Source organism: Aotus nancymaae, unplaced genomic scaffold (assembly GCF_030222135.1).
Source record: "Aotus nancymaae isolate 86718 unplaced genomic scaffold, 86718_ANA_hifiasm-v0.15.2.pri h1tg000077l, whole genome shotgun sequence".
Classification (NCBI taxonomy): Eukaryota; Metazoa; Chordata; class Mammalia; order Primates; family Aotidae; genus Aotus; species Aotus nancymaae.
The window spans coordinates 13,031,617-13,054,124 of record NW_026988492.1 but is presented as its reverse complement, the minus strand read 5'-3'; the positions used below and the strand labels follow the sequence as shown (position 1 = coordinate 13,054,124).

The following is a 22,508-nucleotide window of genomic DNA, read 5'->3' as shown; positions in this document are numbered from 1 at the left end:
GTGTGCCCTTTGGAAGTGTCTTTTTTTTTTTTTTTTGCTTTGCTTTTTAATGTTGAGATCTGTGCATCTGATGTGATAATAGCTTCTCCCAACTTTTTGAATTAGCTTTCCTAGGGGAGAAGTTTTTCCTGAAGATATATCTATGGTGTTGGTTGGGTAAGGAACTGTAGTTTTTATTTTGGATGTGTGCAGTCATGTAATCTCTGGATGATTTATTTGGCTTAAATAGTATCAGTGGTGTCTATGACTTTTTTCAGTGGTTTACAGTGCAATTATTAGTACAGGCAGAGGTGAAGTTTTGCTGGGGATTAGGATGCCAAGTAGACCCGCCTTTGCACCTCAGTGGTGGAACAAGCATGCCTAAGCTTGGGCCCAGGGTGGCATATACTGTTAATGGTCCAGGTAGGCTGATTCTTGTGTCTCCAGGTAGAGGCCCATACTTCCTCAGGTGCCAGTAGTGGCAGCAGTTGGCTTTGCAGATTGGAGGGTTCTCAGGTCTGTGGCCAGCCATTGTGGTGTGTGTCGACAGTGGCTGTGGTAGGACGACCCTCTGGATCCCAGGAAGAGTGCGCTTGTATTGGTGGTGGCTACAATGGGCCGGGCAGGCCAGTCTCCAGGCCCACAGATGGTTCATGCAGATAGGTGCCAGTGGTGGCAGTAGCAGCAGGGTGAGTAGGTTTAACCTCTGATCCCTAGGACAAGTGTTCAGGTGCTATGATGTTGGGTTGGGCTGGGCAATCCTCTGTACTCCAGACTTGTCTGCTCTGGCATGGGATGAGGGTGGGGCAAAGCTGGGTTGCTGGGCTTGTCCTCAGGCTCCCTGATGGTATGTGCAGGCACCAGTGATGGTAGTCAGGGGCAGGGTGATCCCTAAGTCACCAGCAGAATGCTCAGGTCGTAGGGGCAGCATTGGTCACACTGTTGCCCTGCCACTGGAGGACCCAGGGCCATGTTAGTGGACGCAAGTGTAGGCCAGCAGATAGGTAACCCTCATGCATGAGCCCTAGCAGTGGTACCCCACATCTCAGCCCTGTGTGCAATAGCCCACGCTTAGCTCATTCATGCTTCCACCCTGGGAGCAGCAGCTGATGTATCTCTTGACCCCAATCCTAGCACTGCTGGACCCCAGGACAGTGCATAGTTGGTTGAGAGCAACTGTAAGATGGTGCCTTGCCGTAGTTGCTTAGGTCTTAAAACATGTATGGGATACAGCACAAGCATCCTCCCTGTGGCTATGCTGTACACAGTCTTCTCGTAGCTCCCTGTGTTCATTTCAGAGCCTGCAAGGATCTAGGGGCTCTCCCATGGCTAGGATTGCAGAAGTCCATGTGGGAACGTTGATAGCTGAGGGTCTCTAACCTGTCCTTTTCCTGCATTAGGGAGCCTCTCTTGGCTCCTATCTGATCCTGGCCAAGCAGGCTGCCTTGCTTCCCTTTCCTTCTTTGTTTTAGGTATTGCTTGTTAGTTTTCTGTTGAATTCCAGTGTTTTCTCTTGGATAATCTATTCAAATTGTGGTTATCTACTATTTTGGTTCTTAGTGGAGGAGGCAAGTACAAAATTCCTCTAGTTAGCCATCTTGAAACCCCTCTCTCAATCCTGTTGAAGTCATAATGGGCACTGTTCTTCAAATGTTTACTATGTGATAGACAGTATACCGTCTACCATGACTGATGCCTGCACATACCATCAGAGGGCCTGAGGACAATACTAGTATATGCTTTGCATATGTAAGCTAATCCTTTCCCTAGCCCTGTGAATCATTGGAACCATCCTCACTTTATAGATGAGATATATGCGGTTGTGTGAGGTAAAGTTTTTTGCATGAGGGCAGGATTTGGATTTTAAACTATTTTCACACCATATTAACTTCTAGAAAAGAATAAATAATTCAGTCCGTCAGGATGTGGGTTAGAGATAAGTTGCAGGCTTAATTACTTACTTGGTTAAATACTCCTCAAGACTATCCCATTCACGATCTTTTTGCTGAATAAGCCACTGGATGGGTACTTATTTGACCTCCTAGGCAGTTTGAAAGTGGGAAATAGGAACTCTGGTTGGTGACCATTATTATTTCTGTCACCAGACAGGTATACTTTTGTCTTACTTATCAATCTTTTGTAATTGCATTGGCTTAACTAATAAGAACTTAAGTCTAAACAGTGTTATTTTGGCTTCTACTCAGACTATATTCTTCTCCTGACATCACCATTTGTCTCCATCTTCTCATATCTAGTGAGCATTTTCAGCCTGTCTTAAGACTTCTCAGCAGCATTTGAGAAGAAAGAGCAGCATCTCTTTCTTCAGGCTCTCTTTGCTTCAGTGACACCACAGTCAGGGTTTTCTTCTTATCTCTTCGGTGTCAGTTTTCTGTATGAACTCATCAAAAGGACCCATCCTTGAAATGTTGGAAAGCCTCAACACGTGGTCCTAGGCGAGCATTTAAGAAAACTTCCATTCCTCTTGTTGCAGTTTTTAACCACCTCAGTAAGGGTACTTTTAATCACTAGCCGGAAACCCATGATTCATTCATAATACTTTTTTCTACCCTGCTACCAAATTTAATTTGTCATCAAGTTTAGATGATTCTAACTTCTAGGTACACTGCAAATCCTTGTCCATGTTCAGTACTACCACCGTCTTCGTCTGGAGGGACATAATTTTTAATCCACCTTGTGAAATAGCTTCCTAAAAAATAATTGTTTCTGTTCATCCCCATTAGTCCCTTTGCTACATAGGAGTCAGAGGGATGATCTTTTTAAAATGCAAGTTATACACTCTGCCTTTGGCATCTTCCTTTTGATCTTAGCATAAATTCTGAACACCTGTATGTGGCTCACAAGGCCTTATGAGATGTTCCTTCTCCTCTCTCTAACTTTGTCTTTTACCAGTCTCTCCACTAGGCTTTAGCTATATTACCTGTTTTTTCTTCCTTCAATATTTCAGGGTCTTTTGAACAAGTTTTTTTGTCTGATTTGTCCAGTTACCTGACTCTTAAGCCTTGGCTTAAATAATTCTTTATACAAGTCTTTCTTGCTTCCTAATATTTCACTCTGGGGGTACCTTTTTCTCTTCCATTATTGTATTGTTGGAATTTATATTCATGTATTTGTTTTAATGTTTGTCTTCTTCCTTAAATTGTAAATTCCCAGAGAGCTAAAGTATTCTCTGTCTTGCTCCCTACATTATCCCAGCTCCTAGCCTGATTCCTCATACCTACTGAATATTTGTTTGATGGAAGGAAGGAAGGGAAGAAAAGGAAGGAAAAGAAGGAATCAGTATGTTATAGCCACCCTCTGTATTATTCTGCGTCTTTGTTTCTACTCCCTACCCCGAACAGATGAATTTCAGGGTATTTTCCTGGAGCTCATGCATTATAGCATTTAGCAGTGTTTAATCCAGTGAATGTCACCTTGATTTTAGTTAAAAACAGCATATGTCTCATGTAAGATGGAAATAGAGTGAAGTTAAATAGAAAGCAGATAGAGAAGAATTTAAGGTGGATGCTGTACCATTCCTACCTGAGGAGCAAGGAAGTTGAAGGAAATCAATTATTTTCATTTTCAAAGAAAGATTTAGAATTTTAAGCTTTCCTGCCTTGATAAGAAAGGAACATTTTGCTCTGTTGTTTTTATATCAGTAAACTGAGTACCAGATATTGTTTGAAAGTGTGATTACTGGATTGCACATTTAGCTGAGTAATTTCCTATGTAAGTATATGTTGATGTAATATAAAAACAATTTAAGTTTTGAGATTGAAGGTCCTTAATCACCACGATTTTGCTTCTCAGTTTTATTCTTCCAAGATGTTTTACTGTATGTTGTGATGGTAATTACAGCTTTCAAAGTGTAGTAGAGACATTAGAGGACCTGGTGGTTACAACAGTGTACTTTCCTGACTTACAAATACATTTTTAATGAAAGCATTAACACCACAATGGCTGTAGCTACCATTTATTGAAACTTACTCCATGGTGGGCATTGCTAGATCTTTTTATATGGATACTCTCAAAATCTCACAAAAAGTCTTTTTATTCATTTATGTTTTTTTACTTTACCTTTTTATTTATTTTTATTTTTATTTTTTAGTAGAGACAGGGTTTCACCATATTGGCCAGGCTGGTCTCAAACTTTTGACCTCAGGTGATCCACCCGTCTCAGCCTCCCAAAGTGCTGGGATTACAGGCGTGAGCCACCGCGCCTGGCCAAAATCTCACAAAAAGTCTTTAAGATAGCTGTTAACTTTGTTTTATAGATAAGAATAATATGGAGGCTCAGAAGGGTTAAGTAGTTTGATTCAGATCATATAGGTGACAGTTCCAGCATTTGAACCCAGTTTTATCTAAGTCAAAACCTTGTGCTGTTTCAATTTCAGCATGCTGCCTCCAGGTGACTTTTGTCTTCTTGTTTTAGAAGTTGGATATTCCCTATGTGGTACACTTTTCATCCCCAAAATAACTAGATAATCAGCATTTTATCGTCTTTTTTTTTTGTTTCTTTTTTTTTTAGACGGAGTCTTATTCTGTCGCCCAGTCTGGAGTGCAGTGGCATGATATTGGCTCACTGTAACCTCTGCCTCTCAAGTGATTCTCCTGCCTGAGCCTCCTGAGTAGCTGGGACTACTGGCATGCACCACCACACCTGGCTAAGTTTTGTATTTTTAGTAGATGGGTTTTGCCATATTGGCCAGGCTAGTCTCGAACTCCTGACCTCAGGTGATGCACCCGCCTTGTCCACCCAAAGTGCTGGGAATACAGGTGTGAGCCACCACATCCGGCTGCAGCATTTTATCTTCTAAGATACTTTGAAAACACTGAGTTCAATAGAGACTCAATATTTGTTGAATTATCTATGGAGTAACAACCTTTAAAAATGTGTATCTTTTTCTCTGCTATGTGTTATTCAGAATATAAGGTTTATAAATAATCACTTAATTAACATGCTGTTTCTTTCCTGTCCTTAGCCAAACTTGTTTCTTTTTCTTTTTTAAATTTGAGGCTGGAATGCAGTGGCACAATCTTGGCTCACTGTAGCCTCAACCTCTCAGTCTCAAGCAATTCTCCCACCTTAGCCTCCCAAGTAGCTGGGACTACAGGCACATACCACCATGCTTGGCACCACGCCCAGCTAATTTTGTATTTTTGGTAGAGATGGGATTTCACTGTGTTGCCCAGGCTGGTCCTGGGATCCAAGGGATCTACTCACCTTGGGCTCCCAAAGTGCTAGGATTATAGGTGTGAACCACCACTCCCAGCCATTCCTTTGAAATTCTTAGAGCGGTTTATAAGATTCTCTATCTTAGTTTTCTAAGTTTGTCCTTTGTTGTCTGTTTTTGTTTGTTTACCCTTTAATTGGTAATGTTCTCTAGGGTTCTGTCTGTGGTCCTCTTCTCTTGATCATACTGAGATTTTCCCTGAGTGATCCTATTTTTGTTACTTGGCCTTGTCCATTGTGTTCATATCGAGAGTTGTAAATCAGATACTCAGGGGGTCTCATAGGTAACATAAATGTGTAACATGGTAAGGGATGGTGGAGACACTGATGGATTAAAGACTCTCTGCCATGTTCAGCACTCTGGCCAGATTGTTGCTTTTTCGTACTACAGTATCCAGTGTTGGCAGATAGATATTAGACATTGAGTTTTTAATGGGAAATTTCTATATTTCTATAATAAATATGAGCAACTAGTTAAAATTTCAACCATAGTGCAGACCAGTAGTATTTTTAGTTTGCAAGTTTACTTACTGTAACTTACTACGCTTCTCACTCCTAGATTTATGTCTTCAGATCTGAATTTTCTGCTGCGTTTTAGACTTATACCATTGTGTTCTATATATAAGAGTTCCAAGTCCACAGGCATCTCAAAGACCATGACCCTGAACTTCTAACTTGTATTAGGAAGTGCTTTCATTTATAGGACAGCTGTGAGTTTGAAGTCTGATTTCACCACCTACTAGCTCACCAAGCAAGTTACTTTATTTCTTTAAACTTTCGTTTGCTCATTTGTGAAATGGGAGTAATGTTTACCTCATTAAGTTCTTAATGCTAGCATAGTTACTTGTGTCTAGTAACCAAACAGTGCTTTCAGTTGCTGATCCTGTTAAATTGAATGGTATCACTTGTACTTACTGATGTTTAAGAGTCATTGATGACTCTTCTCTCATTTTTATTTTTCAGGTCTAATTAGTCATCAAGTCCTTAGAATTTACCCTGTCTCTGCTGCATGTTTCTTCCTCAAACTGTCCTTCACCTCTGTTCTTCAGTGCCTTTAGAAATTAGCTTGAGAGGCCAGGTGCAGTGGCTCACGCCTGTAATACCATCACTTTGGGAAGCCGAGGCGGGCACATCACCTGAGGTCAGGAGTTCAAGATCAGCCTGGCCTATGTGGTGAAACTCTTGTCTCCACTGAAAATACAAAAATTAGCCGAGTGTGATGATGCATGCTTGTAATCCCAGCTACTGGGGAGGCTGAGGCAGGAGAATTGCTTGAACCCAGGAGGCAGAGGTTACAATGAGCAAAGATTGTGCCACTGTATTCCAGCCTGGGCAACAGAGTGAGACTCTGTCTCAAAAAAGAAATTAGCTCGAGGCTGGGGTTGGTGGCTCATGCATGTAATGCCAGCACTTTGGGAGGCTGAGGTGAGAGGACCCACTCGAGCTCAAGAATTTGAAACCAGCCTGTCAGCATAGTGATGCCGCATCTCTACAAAAAAAAAAAAAAAAAGCCAGCCAGGTGTAGTATCATTTGCCTGTGGTCCCAGCTACTTGGGATGCTGAGGCAGGAGGTTCGCTTTAGCCCAGGAGGTCAAGGCTGCAGTGAGCTATGATGGTACCACTGCACTCTAATGCAGGTTACAGAGTAAGACTCTGTCTCAGGAAAAAAACTTTTAAAAAGATAGAAAAGAAATTAGCTTGAAAAGCAACAACATCTCTTCTAGTAAGTTTTTTGGCTTACCACTTTGCTCACTCCAGGTCTGGTTTAGATACATCTTTTTCTGTGCCCCTATTCCCCGGAGGATGTCTCTGTTATAGTACTCTTCACAACCGTTTGTAATGCCTTTTTTTCTACTCAACTTTTTGAAGATAGAGACTACCTATCTTGAATGGCTTTTTATCTCCAGGACTTAGAATAATGCCTGGCAAATAATAAATTCTCTGATGTTTGCAGAATGAATGTATTGGCTAAATGAATATATTGTTTTTCTGGAGAAATTGTAGATATAAAAAAGATACAGAAGCCTTAATTATACTGTAAGGCCTTTTAAAATGTCTCAGTTGTTTTCCTTGTTTGAATAAGATTGTAGGTGCTTTTATTTATTATAAGTCAGTAATTATTATTTATTTATTTTTAAAGACAGAGTCTTGCTCTGTTGCCTAGGTTGGAATGCAGTGGTGCAATCATGGCATGGCTCACTACAGCGTTGAACTTTCAGGCTCAAGTGATCCTCACATCTCAGTCTCAAGGTAGCTGGGACTACAGATGTGTGGCTAATTTTTATTTTTTGTAGAGACAAGATCTCCCTTTGTTGTCCAGGTTATGTTGATGTTCTTGAGAACAAAGTAAATTGTGGCCAGGTGTGGTGGGTCATGCCTGTAATCCCAGCACTTTGGGAGGCTGAGGCAGGTAGATCACGAGGTCAGGAGATTGAGACCATCCTGGTCAACATAGTGAGACCCCCATCTCTACTAAAAAGCCGCGCGTGGTGGTGCGTGTCTGTAGTCCCAGCTTCTTAGGAGGCTGAGGCAGGAGCATTGCTTGAACCCGAGAGGAGGAGGTTTCAGTTAGCCGAGATCATGCCACTGCGCTCCAGCCTGGCAACAAAGCGAGACTCTGTCTCAAAAAAGAAAAGAAAAGAAAAACAACCAAAAAACAAGTAAATTGTATTGTTGATAAAAATTACTAATTATTGTTGTTCTCTAGGACTACAATTGCTTAAAAAAAAAAAAAGGTGTTTTTTTTTTTGGGGACTGCAGTTCACTTAGATTCATTCTTTCCTCCTGTTTCCGTACCTGGGTCTTAGGTTCTTCTTCCCTCTTGTCCTCCCAAGAGCTCTGGTTTTATAGCAAGGTCGCTCGGCCTCCACACTATTCACACTATGGGCCAGTTATTTCTTAGTTGTGGAGGCTGTCTTGTGCATTGTTAGATGTTTAGTAGCATCCCTGGCCTATACCCATTGGATGCCAATAGCACCCTCCAGGCTTGATAACTAAAAATGTCTCTAGATATTGTGAAATGTCTCTTGTCAGGCATAAATCACACCTGGTTGAGAACAGCTGGTTTACAGATACTCCTATTTCTTTATCCTGAAAGCCTCCCCTTCTCTATGAGTTATTTGTCATCAGAATATGAGCATGATTTTTCATTTTTAAAAAATAAGCATTTAAAAAAATTAACTCATTTCCTCTTAACTTATTCTCATGCCCTCCACCTCTCCCCTTCCATCCTCTTTTCTAGAGTGAATAGCTTCCATTTCCCACTTTATTCTGGCTTTTATCTCCATGGTGCTTCTCAAAGTGTTTTCATCAAGTCTCCTATGATTTTCACCTCCTGTGTTCTCTGGAGTGAATGGAGCTGCCAACTGGCAACCCAGTTCATCATGTCTTAATCCTTCCTCCACTCCTACCCCTGCAGCCGCCCTATACAGTCAGTCACAAAGTCCTGTCTATGTTATCTCTGGAATGTCTCTAGAATCTACCTACATTCTTTATTCCCACACCTGTCTCCCACCAGTGGTCATCATCTCCTCTATTGGTTTCTGAACTTAAAGTCTGGGCCTGTTCCACTTTAATTTCTACCGTGGCGCCTTTCTAGAACAGGGTCTCTTCCTACCTCAGACTTTCTCACTCATGATTTCTAGGGCCTTAGCATTTGCCTTTTGGAAGGCCTATTAGGTGATTTTTATGCAACTCTAATTGCTTCATTCCTCTGCTAAGAAATGTTTTCTTGCTCTTAGAAGCTCTTAAAACTCATATATATATATATTTTTTTTTTACAAAGCTCTTCCTGCTAGTCCCTGCTTTTAACAGAGGACTTTTTTGCTTAATAAAATGCTGTAGGTTCTTTTAGACGACCACTTTATGAAAAGTCAGTGTTTATTCATTTAGTTACTAGCACAATATTTTTTAAACACCAGGAAATAAAATTTATAACTGGGGGAGGGATTCAGGAGGAAATGCAAGTTTACCGATTAATATTGTGTGTCTGTGACAAATTTGACTGCTAAGTTATAAAGTATCTAAATAAAATTTGTTTTCTTGCAGGTATTTATAACAGCAATGATGTAGCAGTATCATTTCCAAATGTAGTATCTGGCTCGGGATCTAGTACTCCTGTCTCCAGCTCTCATTTACCTCAACAGTCTTCTGGGCATTTGCAACAAGTGGGAGCGCTCTCTCCCTCAGCAGTGTCATCTGCAGCCCCTGCTGTTGCTACAACTCAGGTAAGTTGTTACACTATGATGTGACAGGTAGTGGGTGGGTTGCTTATTTTTAAATGAGTTTCATTAGAGGAGAAACAAATAGAGTATTCTATAGGAATCTATGAAATATCTGAATTTGCATTAATGTGTTAGTGAAAATGATAGGTATTTTTACATGGTATTCATGAGAGAGGATGGATGAGTGTATGGGCACCAACTAATTATTTTTAATTTCTGGGTTTAAAATTTTGTCTGAATTATGCAAAATATAATTTCAGGGGATCTTTTATTCTTTCTTTAAAAAAGTGGGACCCACAAAGTATGAGTCAGTTTTGGACTCTTACGATTTTTAAAATTCCTTTCATAATTTAAAAATTTACATAAATAATATATGAAATCTTTGTAAAGTTTTAAAAACTAATGTAGGAGAATGTAGGTTAAAGACTGAATGATTGCTTCAGGCACTACACATTTTTCCTCCTAGTGGGAGAGAACAGTATTTGTAAATATTGTAAACAGTGATGAATATATAGTTTTTCCCATTTGTATACCCCTTTCACCTGACTTTAGATTTATAGTTTGATAGGTGACCTAGTCTATAGGATTAAAAAAAAATTTTTTTTTTTGAGACAGTCTTGCTCTGTTGCCCAGGCTGGAATGCAATGGCATGATCTCTGCTCACTGCACCTCCACCTCCTGGGTTCAAGCAATTCTCCTACCTCAACTTCCCAGCTAGCTGAGATAACAGGCACACACCACCACGCCTGGCTAATTTTTGTATTTTTAGTAGAAACAGGGTTTCGCTATGTTGGCCAGGCTGGTCTTCAAGTAATCCACCCACCTTGTCCTCCCAAAGTGTTAGGATTACAGGTGTGAGCTACCGCGCCTGGCCAGGATGTTTTAAAAGTAAGAGTCAAATAAGAAAATTATAATCTTGAGTTTTATAAATAGGACAGTGCAGGGGGAATGATGTAACCTCCCTCCCTTCACATTACATTCTCTTCCCCCAAAGACAATCATTTAAGATTTCCAAAGTATATATTTTTATTTATTTGGAATTATTTACAATTTTATTTTCATTTTTCCACAGCTCTAGTAGTCTTTTAACGGTCAAGAAAATGGTCACAGGGACAAATATCTAATAATGAACAACTAGTTAAAGTAGTTGTTTGTAATTTGCTGTCAACTTAAGCTTTATGGATGCATGCATAATTTCTATTACGTGGGTCATTAGGATAGGTATACACTTTTCTGGCAAGCACAACATGAGGTTATTTTTGATGTGTGTGTGAATGGCACAGTGCAAGCAGTTGCTGTTAAAATTATGTGTTAGAATCAACCTCAGACAATTCCGCACAGAAAATCAATGGCATGATTAGTAGTATCATCTTTGAAGATGAAAGTCAACTATTTGGTGAACCTCTCAACTTGAGTTAGAGGAATTTGATTACTTTAGCAGAGTTTTTCTGTAGTTCATTTCACTATAAAAGTGAGGTAGCCATAACAGGGGTTTGGGGTTAGAGAGGGTGAAAGGATAAATGAAAGAATGGTTCTTAAAAATGGTTTTATCTCTTTTAATTAAGTGTAACCATATGCTGTTGATAGTTTTATATCCTTGGACAAAGTCTCACGTGAACATTTTCAATGTGCATTTTTCTTTTCTGTCTTTATAAAAGTCTGTTTAATTACTCTCTGGTTAATTCCTGGCTGAATTAAGCAAAAATCCTCAGTTCTTCTCATTCATCATGGTTGTGAGCCAGGGGTTTGGCATCAGGGAAGTGGTAGTGAAGAGAAATTCATAGCTAGAGGGAAAATTCCACTTAACATGTGACTCAACTGAAGAACAAAGACATCATAGTTGTAAGTAATCCAGGATTCCGTTCAATTAAAATCTTTACTATTTATCCCTTCTCCATGTTTCAGAAAGACGGATCTCTTACAAATGTGATCATCCAGTTAGATTTACATGCTACGTACCGAGATACCTGCATCTATTTTTCTGTTCGGCGGTAAATGCTTTCTGTCTTCAAGCTGAAGCTTATTTAGCCTGGCTTATCTAGTGCTGCTGTAGCAACCATCAGTCTCCAGGCAACTGAGGCACGTTGACCTCTCAGTTAAACTGAGTACTGAACTACTTCAGTTTAGCTGCCTGAGACAATAGTAATGGTGTTGAATGTGAAAAATGAGAAAATTTCTAGGCAGTGTGCAAAGGAAAGGATACAGAAATATTTAAGTGGAATTGATAGGACTTTTAAAATTGGGGATGTGCTTAGCAAGTGAATCCTTTTTTTTTTTCAAAATGACTAAGTGTATTTCTGTTTAACTCTCATAGACCCTGTTTGTTTTCAAATCATACATTAATTGTGTTAGATAGTCATATCCTTGTGTTTTATTTAGGGTTGCTCTGAGTAGTTGATTTGAGAACAATACAATAAGATAAATAGGCGAATAAAAATTTCCAATATTTAAAATGTAATTCTAGGCTGGGCAGGGTGGCTCATGCCTATAATCCCAGCACTTTGGGAGGCTGAGGCAGGTGGATCAGCTGAAGTCAGGAGTTCGAGACCAGCCTGGCCAACATGGTGAAACCCTGTCTCTACTAAAAAATTGAAAAATTAGCCGGGCATGGTGGTACACTGTAGTTCCAGCTACTTGGGAGGCTGAGGCAGGAGAATTGCTTGAATGCGGGAGGCAGAGGTTGCAATGAGCCAAGATCGTGCCACTGCGCTCCAGCCTGGGCAATAGAGCAAGACTCTGTCTCAAAAAAAAGTGTTATTCTAGAAGTCTTACCAAAATTATTAAGCAAACCATCACAGTTGCAAGCAAAAACTTTAATACTGTTGATAGATAATGGAAGTATTAAACTTGAATAATGTTTTGTTCTCTCATGCCCTTAACAAAAGTAGTATGTTTTAGTGATTGGATTGGTGCCAGCAGGATAAAATCCAGAGGTCATTTTTCCCCTTTTGATACACGTTTTAAGTAAACAGACCTCTACTTTGGCTTATTCGCTCTCTTAAGAATTGTTCTCTGGAAAGTGGTCAAGGAGATAAGATTGGGAAGGGCTAGCAGAAGTTAAAAACTTAGAATAACTTGACTTGTGCTTTTAATTGTGGGGAAAAGGAGACACTTGTAAAATTGTTGGAGGGGGCAGTGGGGAAGTCTGATAGCAGCACAAGTTTGGGGATAAAAAACTGTTGGATAAACCTATTTTATATCTTTTTTAAAAAATTATTATTTTTTTTGGAGACAGAGCCTTGCTCTGTCACCCAGGCTGGAGTGCAGTGGCGTGATCTCGGCTCACTGCAACCTCCACCTCCTGAGTTCAAGCAATTCCCCTGCCTCAGCCTCCCGAGTAGCTGGGATTACAGATGCCCACCACCATACCTGGCTAATTTTTGTATTTTTGGTAGAGACAGGGTTTCACCATGTTGGTCAGGCTGGTCTCCTGACCTAAGGTGATCTGCCCGCCTTTGGCTTCCCAAAGTGCTGGTTACAGGTGTGAGCCACCATGCCTGGCCTCTGTTTGATATGCTTAAGTGTTATATTCTTTTTTTTTTTTCCTTTGATAGACTTGCTTTTAGAGTAATCATTCTTTCACAAATAATTGATAGGAAGCCTACTTTACTACATACTAGTGTATCAGTAATAGAGTAGTGTCTTAACATTGCGGGAAGAGCGGACTCCTGTCCATGCGACTGTTAATGATGTGTTCTGTCCTTGTTGGATCAGGAGTAGAGGCATAAATTCGTTGCTGTAGGAGTGTCATTAATTTTTCATTTCACCTTTCAAATCCTACTCTTTCTAGTTCTACAGTCAGTGCAGTTATGTCTTTGGGAGAATGCACATGCTTTTGTTTGAAGGATGATTTCTTTAGTAGAAGAACTTAAGACTTAATGCAATGAAACATAATTGCATTCTGTTATATCCTACTTGCTGAGTTTTGCTTTTGGATATAATCTTCAGGTGATAATCATGGTTTCTTGTCCTATCCCATGTTACTGTTATACAAAATGATGTAGACTGAAACATCATTTAAAGTAAAATAAACTTCCAAGGTTTATTTATGTGATATTTAGTAAATGCAGTTATTTCGTGGGTTTTTTTTTTTTTTCTGGAATCTCACTCTGTTGCCTAGGTTAGAGTGCAGTGGCACGATCTCGGCTCACTGTAAAACCCTGCCCTCACCAGGTTCAAGTGATTCTCCTGCCTCAGCCTCCCGAGTACCTGGGACTACAGGCATGCGCCATTATGCCTGACTAATTTTTATATTTTTGGTAGAGACCGAGTTTTGCCATGTTGGCCAGGCTGGTCTCAAACTCCTGACCTTAACTGATCTGCCTGCCTAGGCCTCCCAAAGTGCTGGGATTGCAGGCGTGAGCCATCATGCCTGGCCATATTTCAGTATTTTAAAAATACTATTTAGTGACTAGAGTTTTACAGATTTCTGTGACACTTTCACCTTAATATTTTGTTTTCCAATATTATTATGTATGTGTGTGTTTATGTTAGGGAAGTTGTCTTAGGCGTAGTCTCCGATTTCTTTTCGGATGTCTTAATAAGGACACTTTAATTCTACTTGAGAAAATGGTTTAGTTTCTCAGTCAGATTCAACTGACTTTTGGGGGGATATTTGTGTTTATATTTAATTAGTCAGAATGTAAGTTTCATCTGATTTAAATAATATCATAATGGCTTATAATTTTAAGGAAATTACCTTTCTGAGCAAAATCAGTTTTTATAACCTTGGTAACATCTCTTGTTATCAGATGATGAAAAGGCTCAGTTATAGTGACCGTCACATATCTGTAAGTTTGGAATTAAGACAGCCTGATTCCTTAGCCTGCTGTCTTATTACTAATTGTTACTGTAAAAATGAATTTCCCAAGTATGTACTTCTTATGCTAAGAGGTATCTCCTTGGAAAACCATTTGTGTGATATTATACAAAAGAGCAGAAATTTGAGTCAGCAAAATTCTGGGTTCCAGGAGTTTTGCTATTCACTAGTATAACCTTGGGCAGGTCTTTTAATTTTTGTGATGCTTTAAGTACCTGTTCTACTTGCTATACAGTTACTTTATGAAGTTCAAATGCAGACCACAAAGTACTTTAGAATTAATGGTTATTAATTTCAGCCTGATTACCAGTGAGAAAAGAAATCATAGAGGAAAACTTCCTGCATTGGAAATAGTATGAACAATTTCTGTTAAAACGCATGTAATTTGATGCTAACATAGATAAATAAATTTTAGCCATTATAGGTTCATCTGTGAATTAAGGTCTTTTCTAGGTCCAGACATATTTCAATAGCTGCCTTTGTCCTAGAGACTTAATTTTTTCCCAGAAAGGTAAGAGGTGTATTGATAACATATTAACCAATTTAAAAACTTACTTAGAATTGGTTGGTTAATCTATATAGTCCTGTTGTCCAATCATGAGTGTTCAGTGATGGTTTAACTACACTTCAGTTCCCCCCTACTACTTTATGAAAACTCAATTGTGGGGCATTTTGGCATTAACCTAAACAATGGTTTTGAATACGTTAAGCTCCTAACAATTAGGGAGCAGTTTGGAGCATTGCATAATGTGGAATGATGCAATTGAACCTGACAGCTTCAACAGTCAGCCTACTCATGGGACCTGAAAGTTGTTCACACTTGGTTTCATCTCTCATCACATGCTGATTATTGAAGCCTTACTGGTGGTAGCTGACACAGAAATGGGTCTGCTATCAGAATATGTTCTTAGTAAATATGAAGTTTGAATTGACCTGAAGAATATGTGAAACTTTCCAGTGTTCCCTAATCCATGTCTAGTGTTCATTTATGTTTTTCCTGGAAACTTTTCTAATCAAATATATTGTGTTCCCAAATTCAAAAAATATTATAAATTGGATCTAGAAACATTCAACTCCTTAGATTCTATGTGCGGCATTGCTGTTATTATCAAATACATAGTTTAAAACATCACTGCATAATGAGACATTTATACTATCTAATTTTTCTTAGGGAAATAGGTTTTATTCTTAGAAATACAGCCACAGTTCAGAATATAATTGATAAGTTGTATTTTCTAATGACGTTAATTGAAAAATGGAAACCACAATAGCTTGTGAAAATAATTTTTAAAGTAACAAGCTAAACTGTGAGTGTTTACCATGTGTCAAGCATTTTTTAAGCCCTTTGCATATATTAACTCAATTCTTACAGTATTCCTTTGAGGTAGATACTGTTATTACCCTCATTTTCCAGATGGAAATTGAGGACAAAGATATTTAATAATTTGCCCAAAGTAAGATAGCTTGGCTTATGGTATATATGGTGATAATAAAATGTTTTTTCTCCTGAAAGTATATATGAGTTAGGAACTTTAAAAAGTAAATGCTCAATTTAGTGAGCCTGACAATATTTTTGGAAGATTACATTTTTAAGTCATGTGTCAGGGCTGAAAAGCTTGAAGCAGCAGCTACTTTAGAGCTTTTTTGAATCATTCGACTTTAATGTTTATTGACAGGTTAATTGTTCATTTAAAAAATGCTTGCTATATATAACCTATTCCTGTATGACTGAAGTATGAAATTCCAGATCTATCTCTAGATGATACATTGCTGTTAATACAGTACTTTCCAAAGATGAAATGTTTTCATAGGTATTAGTCTTTCAAACCTAATTTTTGTTCTTTATTATTCTGCCCTTATTAACATTAGGTAGGAAATAAATCTACCAAAACAGTGCCCACTTTTGAGTCTTACATTCAGATAATTGAGGAGACTTTATAGCCTTTTCCCCCATGCAACTGACTCCTTTAGAATGAGGCAAGTTCCTAGGAATTTGACAGTTACTACTTTATAAGCAAACTCTTTAAAAACATCTCTGTGGTCATAGGCAGACATTTGAAATATAAGAGGTGAACTCTTAAAAACAGGAGACATTTCAAACTGTAATAGATTTTTTTTTTTTTTTTTTTTTTTTGAGATGGAGTTTCGCTCTTGTTACCCAGGCTGGAGTGCAATGGCGTGATCTCGGCTCACCGCAACCTCCGCCTCCTGGGTTCAGGCAGTTCTCCTGCCTCAGCCTCCTGCGTAGCTGGGATTACGGGCATGCGCCACCATGCCCAGCTAATTTGTTTTTGTATTTTTAGTAGAGACGGGGTTTCACCATGTTGACCAGGATGGTCTCGATCTCTTGACCTCGTGATCCACCTGCCTCGGCCTCCCAAAGTAATAGATTTTTATCTTGTTAATATTTTAATATGGTATGCCATTCTACTTAGGAAATACTAAGTTTCTTTTATTTGTTTTGAGTTTGAATACTGCCTTGGAGGAGACTTGCAGATGTTTAATATATTAAGTTATTCTAAATTTGCTAAGGATATTCTTAAACTCAGACACTGAAACATATATTGTTTAAAAGTGACTTAGATTTACTTCAGTAATTACTCAATTTATTCTTCATCTACTGGCCTTTCGGTCCACCTTGTAAAATAGTTATACTTCTCTTAATGAAGTTTTTACTAGAGTGTTAACAATAAATGTTAGATAACATCTTGAGTAGAAGTGATTTTTATCAGTTATTGGTCTTGGGAAAGGGGAAGGATTCCTCTTTAAGATACTATATGAAGGATGTATATATCCATATATATATATAAACCTATATATTCTCCACATAATTATATATATATGTAATTATATATATATATAAAATTAATATATATAATTATGTAAGGGGTAACATTTTATATATATATATGTGTGTGTATATATATATATGAAAGATTCCTCTTTAATTTTATTATGGCAATATTCTTATTTTTTTTTTTTGAGACAGAGGCTCACTCTGTTTCCCTGGCTAGAGTGCAGTGGCAGTATCTTAGCTCACTACAACCTTTGCCTCCTGGGTTCAAGTGATTCTCCTTCCTCAGCCTTCCAAGTAGCTGGGACTACAGGCGCATGCCACTGTGCCCAGCTGATTTTTGCATTTTTAGTAGAGATGGGGTTTCACTATGTTGGCCAGGCTGGTCTCGAACTCTTGACCTCAGGTGATCTGCTCATCATGGTCTCCCGAAGTGCTGAGATTACAAGCTTGAGCCACCACGCCTGGCCTATGGCAATATTCTCAATTTGAAATAATTTTAGATGAATAGAAAAGTTACAAGAACAGTACAGAGAGTTAAATATATCATGGATGTCCTTCACTCAGCCTCCCCTAGTGTTAACTTATATTCTTACAGTACCAGCAGATCCAAGGAGAGTATCTATTCACAATAGCCATTCTTCTTACCTGGGCAGGTTAAGATTGAAATGTCATAAAATAGGCACTGCTTTTTCAAAAAGAATTTCTAGTCTTTAAACCAGATTTTCTGAAACAGTCTCTGGTACATTAATAATTTTCTTTGGCCGGGTGTGGTGGCTCACGCCTGTAATCTCAGCACTTTGAGAGGCCAAGGTGGGCGGATCACAAGGTCAAGAGATCGAGACCATCCTGGCCAACATGGTGAAACCCCGTCTTAAAAAATAAAAAAAGTAATTTGCTTTCAATACACTTTACAAAATCCGTGTCCATAGTATGTTGTAGAGAAGTGTGTGTATGTTAATGTATCCTTTATTTCTTATTCCAGATTTTTTTAATATAAAAGCTTTCATGCCCTTTATGCTTCATAACCCTTACTTCTTTGGGTTAACATGGACTTCCTTCCTTTCCCCTGAATCTTAACACTTTCACTTATTAATGGCAGCAAAGGTTTTTGAGTCAGTGACATGCCAGACACTATGTTTGTGCTCTCTTCAGTAAGCCGTCTTTCTTTTCCCAGCTCTTCCGCTTCCCCATCTTCAGTGCTGATAAGTTGTGGGATCTTTCCACAAAAATGTGGGGGCTTCTTGACTTGGAGGTACCAAGTCTTTCCAAAAGACTCATCAAGGACCCCAGTATTAACTGTTTCAAACATCATTTCAGAAATGTAGGCTAAGCAGTGACAGTCATTTGTGTAATCTTTGGTATCTCATCTTACTAACCTTAAAATGATATATGTGATTTGTTGCCTAGTGGAAATCAATATAGAATGTAGTAGTTTTTTTTTGAGACAGATTCTTGTCCTGTTGGCCAGACTGCAGTGCAGTGGCACAATCTCGGCTCACTGCAACCTCTGCCTCCCAGGTTGAAGCGATTCTCTTGCTTCAGCCTCCTGAATAGCTGGGATTACAGGCTTGTGCCACCACACCCAGCAAATTTTTTGTATTTTTAGTAGAGACGGTGTTTCACCATGTTGGTCAGGCTTGACTTGAACTCCTGACCTCATGAGCCACTGTGCCCAGCTGGAATGTAGATTTTTTTATACACCAAAATACTATCTGGTAAAATTAATAACTTTTTATTTCTTTTTGGAAAGTCCCTTGTTTAGATAAATGTCTTTACTAGAAAAACTACCAGATTATTTTCAGCTATCCAGTTTGGGAAATTGGTCATTTCTGATAATACCTTCATTTATTGTATTAACTTTTGCCAGCCGTCTTTTAAAAATAGCGACTTTATGTAATCCCAGCACTTTGGGAGGCCGAGGCGGGTGGATTGCTTGAGGTCAGGAGTTCAAAACCAGCCTGGCCAACATGGTGAAACCCGGTCTCTTAAAAAAAAAAAAAAATAGCGACTTTCTAGCTGAGTGTGGTGGCTCACGCCTATAATACCAGCACTTTGGGAGGCCGAGGCTGGTGGATCACGAGGTCAAGAGATCGAGACCATCCTGGTCAACATGGTGAAACCCTGTCTCTACTAAAAATACAAAAATTAGCTGGGCATGGTGGCACGTACCTGTAGTCCCAGCTACTCAGGAGACTGAGGCAGGAGAATTGCTTGAACCCACGAGGCGGAGGTTGTGGTGAGCCTAGATCTTGCCATTGTACTCCATCCTGGGTAACGAGAGCAAAACTCGGTCTCAGAAAAAAAAAAAAAAAAGCAACTTTCCTTCTTTGGCATATGCTAAAGATACTTTACCTTTTTTCTGATGTGTTGTGCCATACTCCTATTATTTTGATCTTTAGTGTATTTAGTGGTGCTAATAGATGATAGGGAAACTAAGGTAATTCGGAGACTAGATCAAGAAAATGCTGTCCCTCTAAATTTGAAGCTAATAAGGATAAATATTAATATAAAGCCCTTGGCAGAAGGAACCTTTCCTAAAAATGAGTAGATTTCTAGTTCTAGTAAGAGTTGGATCTTTGGATTCTTATGTAAGGCAACTGATGAGACTGATAATTGGAAGTAAAAAGGTATTCCAACTGATACATTGATATGTAACATAGATGACTGCATGAACAAGAGTCAAAAGCCTGAGAGTGTTTCCTTGCTTTGGAAGTGCTAAGGCATCTAGAGGTACCCTTTATAAAGTAACTAATACACTAAAATGAGAATGCTATCCTAAAGGTCTTCTTTAAACCATCCCACCCACATTCTGTACTGTGCTTTCTCTCTTGGTCATATTTTTCTCTCCCCTGTCTTATGGTCAGCTGTTAATTCTGGCTGCTAACAAACTGTCTCAAGATATGACCTTTTTCTTCCTCCTTCTAATTAATTTTTCTACTTCTAATCTATTAAATGTGTAGTGGATCTTTTTTAGAATTGTGTCTACAGTAAGAGTAAATTGGCTCTGCAAAAGCTATTTTTAAGTACTAGGATCTCAGGCTTTAACACATGGGATTGGTAACATCTGTTTTTTCTGTTGAATTGTTTGTATTTTTCTTATCCTATATTGTTTTATGAATAGCTAAGATTCCCAAAGAATTGACTTTTGGAGAGATAAAAAATCTTAATTGTATCTCTGCTTATGAACTGTGTGTTTTATGTGCCCTCTAGTATTAAATACATGGTAAGTGAACAGCACGATCTTCACGTTGATGTTATAATTTACCTTTTCCAAAGGGACAGTTGATTGTTAAACAGGACTTTAGAGTACCAACTTATATTTTTAATAAGAGGAAGAACAAAACCCAGAAATTGAGAGATTTAATTTACACATTAAAGTGTGAACTATAAAATTCGCGCTTTGAGACAATGAAAAGCAAGGATAGGATTCTGCATCCTGGAGACTGTTTCTGTGAACTGCAAATGCACATTTCATGCTTTGTAAGTGGGCTAAAGGCCAAGATGCAATGTCACAATGTGCGTCTGTCCAGAAATACAGCTTACTCTGTGTTATTTTGATTATTATAACTACTGTTGTTTTAGTGTCTGTCTGTAGTTATACATGTCCAAATGTCCTATATCTTTTGTTCTTTTACTCAGCTTCTTTATGATAGAAGTGCTTCAGTTCTTTGATGATATTTTAAAGAGTTTTGTTCTAAAATAATTATGTGATGATTTTAGTTTATAAAAGCTTCAGTTTGATTTCATTCATGAAAAAGAAGAACAAGGCTACTTTAACATTGTGGTTAAGTTTGAAAATTATTTCAGGCCAGTGAGAGTCTTCTGTGAGTAACAGTATTTTGTATACAAGAAATTTGCTTCCAAAATATCACATTTTAAGATCATAATATTCTTGGAAAGTGGAAGAGAGTGTGCACATCAAAGAAAGCATTTTTATTACAGTGGATTACGCAATACTTTGGCCAGCCTTCTTAGCTTCATCTGTTTAAGGGTTCATTTTTGCTTGTTTGGCACAGGTCCCAGTAGAGGCCTTCAGAATTGTGGTTAGCAACATGAATGAATTACAAACTTTAGATGAGCTCTTCAGTTAGTAGAGCTGGCTTGTTGCCAAAAAGACAGTGCCTTATATGGGGTCAGGGCAAAGCTGTGATTCGTTGAGTCCTGCATTGTATAGAAAACATACTTGGGATGCCTGTTTGCTTTCTTTTAAAATAAAAACAAAACAAAACAGAAAAAGCAGCAGGCTTCCAAGTGTATCAAAATAGGAAGTAACAAAATAGTGTGCAGGTTTTACTAATGACAGAGTTAAGCAATGGAAATACCTCTGTGTATTTAACATACTAGAAAAAAGTTGGGACTTTTGGCCTCCTTAGCCAGCTTGTGATATGAGAGATTGAAGCATTTTGTTAGACATCTGTTGTCTACCTGCTTTTATGTTATGGATGGTTTAATAAGATTAATTATTTGCATGTCCACATGGCTACTGTGCCACTGGGTTTTGGTATCAGCTAGATACTTTGAAAATTAAAAAAAGGAATAGTTAACTTTGAATGTGCTGATCCTTCTTTTTTAAAAACTTGTGGTTATGGCCAGGCGCTGTGGCTCATTCCTGTAATCCCAGCCCTTTGGGATGCCAAGGTGGGCAGATCACATTAGACCAGGAGTTCAAGACCATCCTGGCCAAACTGGTGAAACCCTGTCTCTACTAAAAATACAAAAAAATTAGCTGGGCCTGGTGGTGGGCACCTGTAATCCCAGATACTTGGGAGGCTGAGGGAGGAGGATCACTTGAACCCGAGGGGCAGAGGTTGCAGTGAGCCGAGATTGCGCCATTGCACTCCAGCCTGGGCAAGAGTGAAACTCCATCTCAAAAATAATACTAATAATTTGTAGTTATGTAACTTTTAAAAATATTGACATGTTGGAATGATAAAACAAGTAAGGGTGAAATTTGCTTTTCAGAAGGTCACAAATTTTGCTTATATTCTTAGGCTGGAGAATATAATTTACTAGATCTATTAGAAGGGAAAACTTTAAAATATTTTCAAATATAATTTCATTTATCATTGTAATATTTTCCATTTAGGCAAATACCCTATCTGGATCTTCTCTCAGTCAGGCACCGTCTCATATGTATGGCAATAGATTAAATCCAAATTCATCAATGGCAGCTCTTATAGCTCAGTCTGAAAACAATCAAACAGGTAAGTTTTCAAGAATTACTAAACTCGGCCAGGCGTGGTGGCTCATGCCTGTAATCCAAGCACTTGGAGGCCAAGGCAGGCGAATCACCTGAGGTCGGGAGTTCAAGACCAGCCTGAACAACATGGTGAAAGCCCGTCTTAAAAAATAAAATAAATAAATAAAATTACTAAATTCTAAAACTCTACTCTGACCTACTCAAAGTTTTTTTCCCCTTTTGGTTCATTTTATTTGAAAGCATGTAGGGATGTGGTT

General features: G+C 38.6%; 1 protein-coding gene across 15 annotated transcripts in view; it reads left to right on the top strand.

Moving 5' to 3' along the window:
* MLLT10 (MLLT10 histone lysine methyltransferase DOT1L cofactor) overlaps positions 1 to 22,508 on the top strand; it is a 227,379-nt gene that overhangs the window by 187,393 nt on the left and 17,478 nt on the right. For all 15 annotated transcript variants that reach the window (XM_021666314.2, XM_064368366.1, XM_064368364.1 and 12 more), the window contains 2 exons: positions 9,260 to 9,438; positions 22,138 to 22,255. In XM_021666314.2, the coding sequence (XP_021521989.1) occupies positions 9,260 to 9,438; positions 22,138 to 22,255 (297 nt within the window). The remainder of the gene's footprint in view (positions 1 to 9,259; positions 9,439 to 22,137; positions 22,256 to 22,508) is intronic.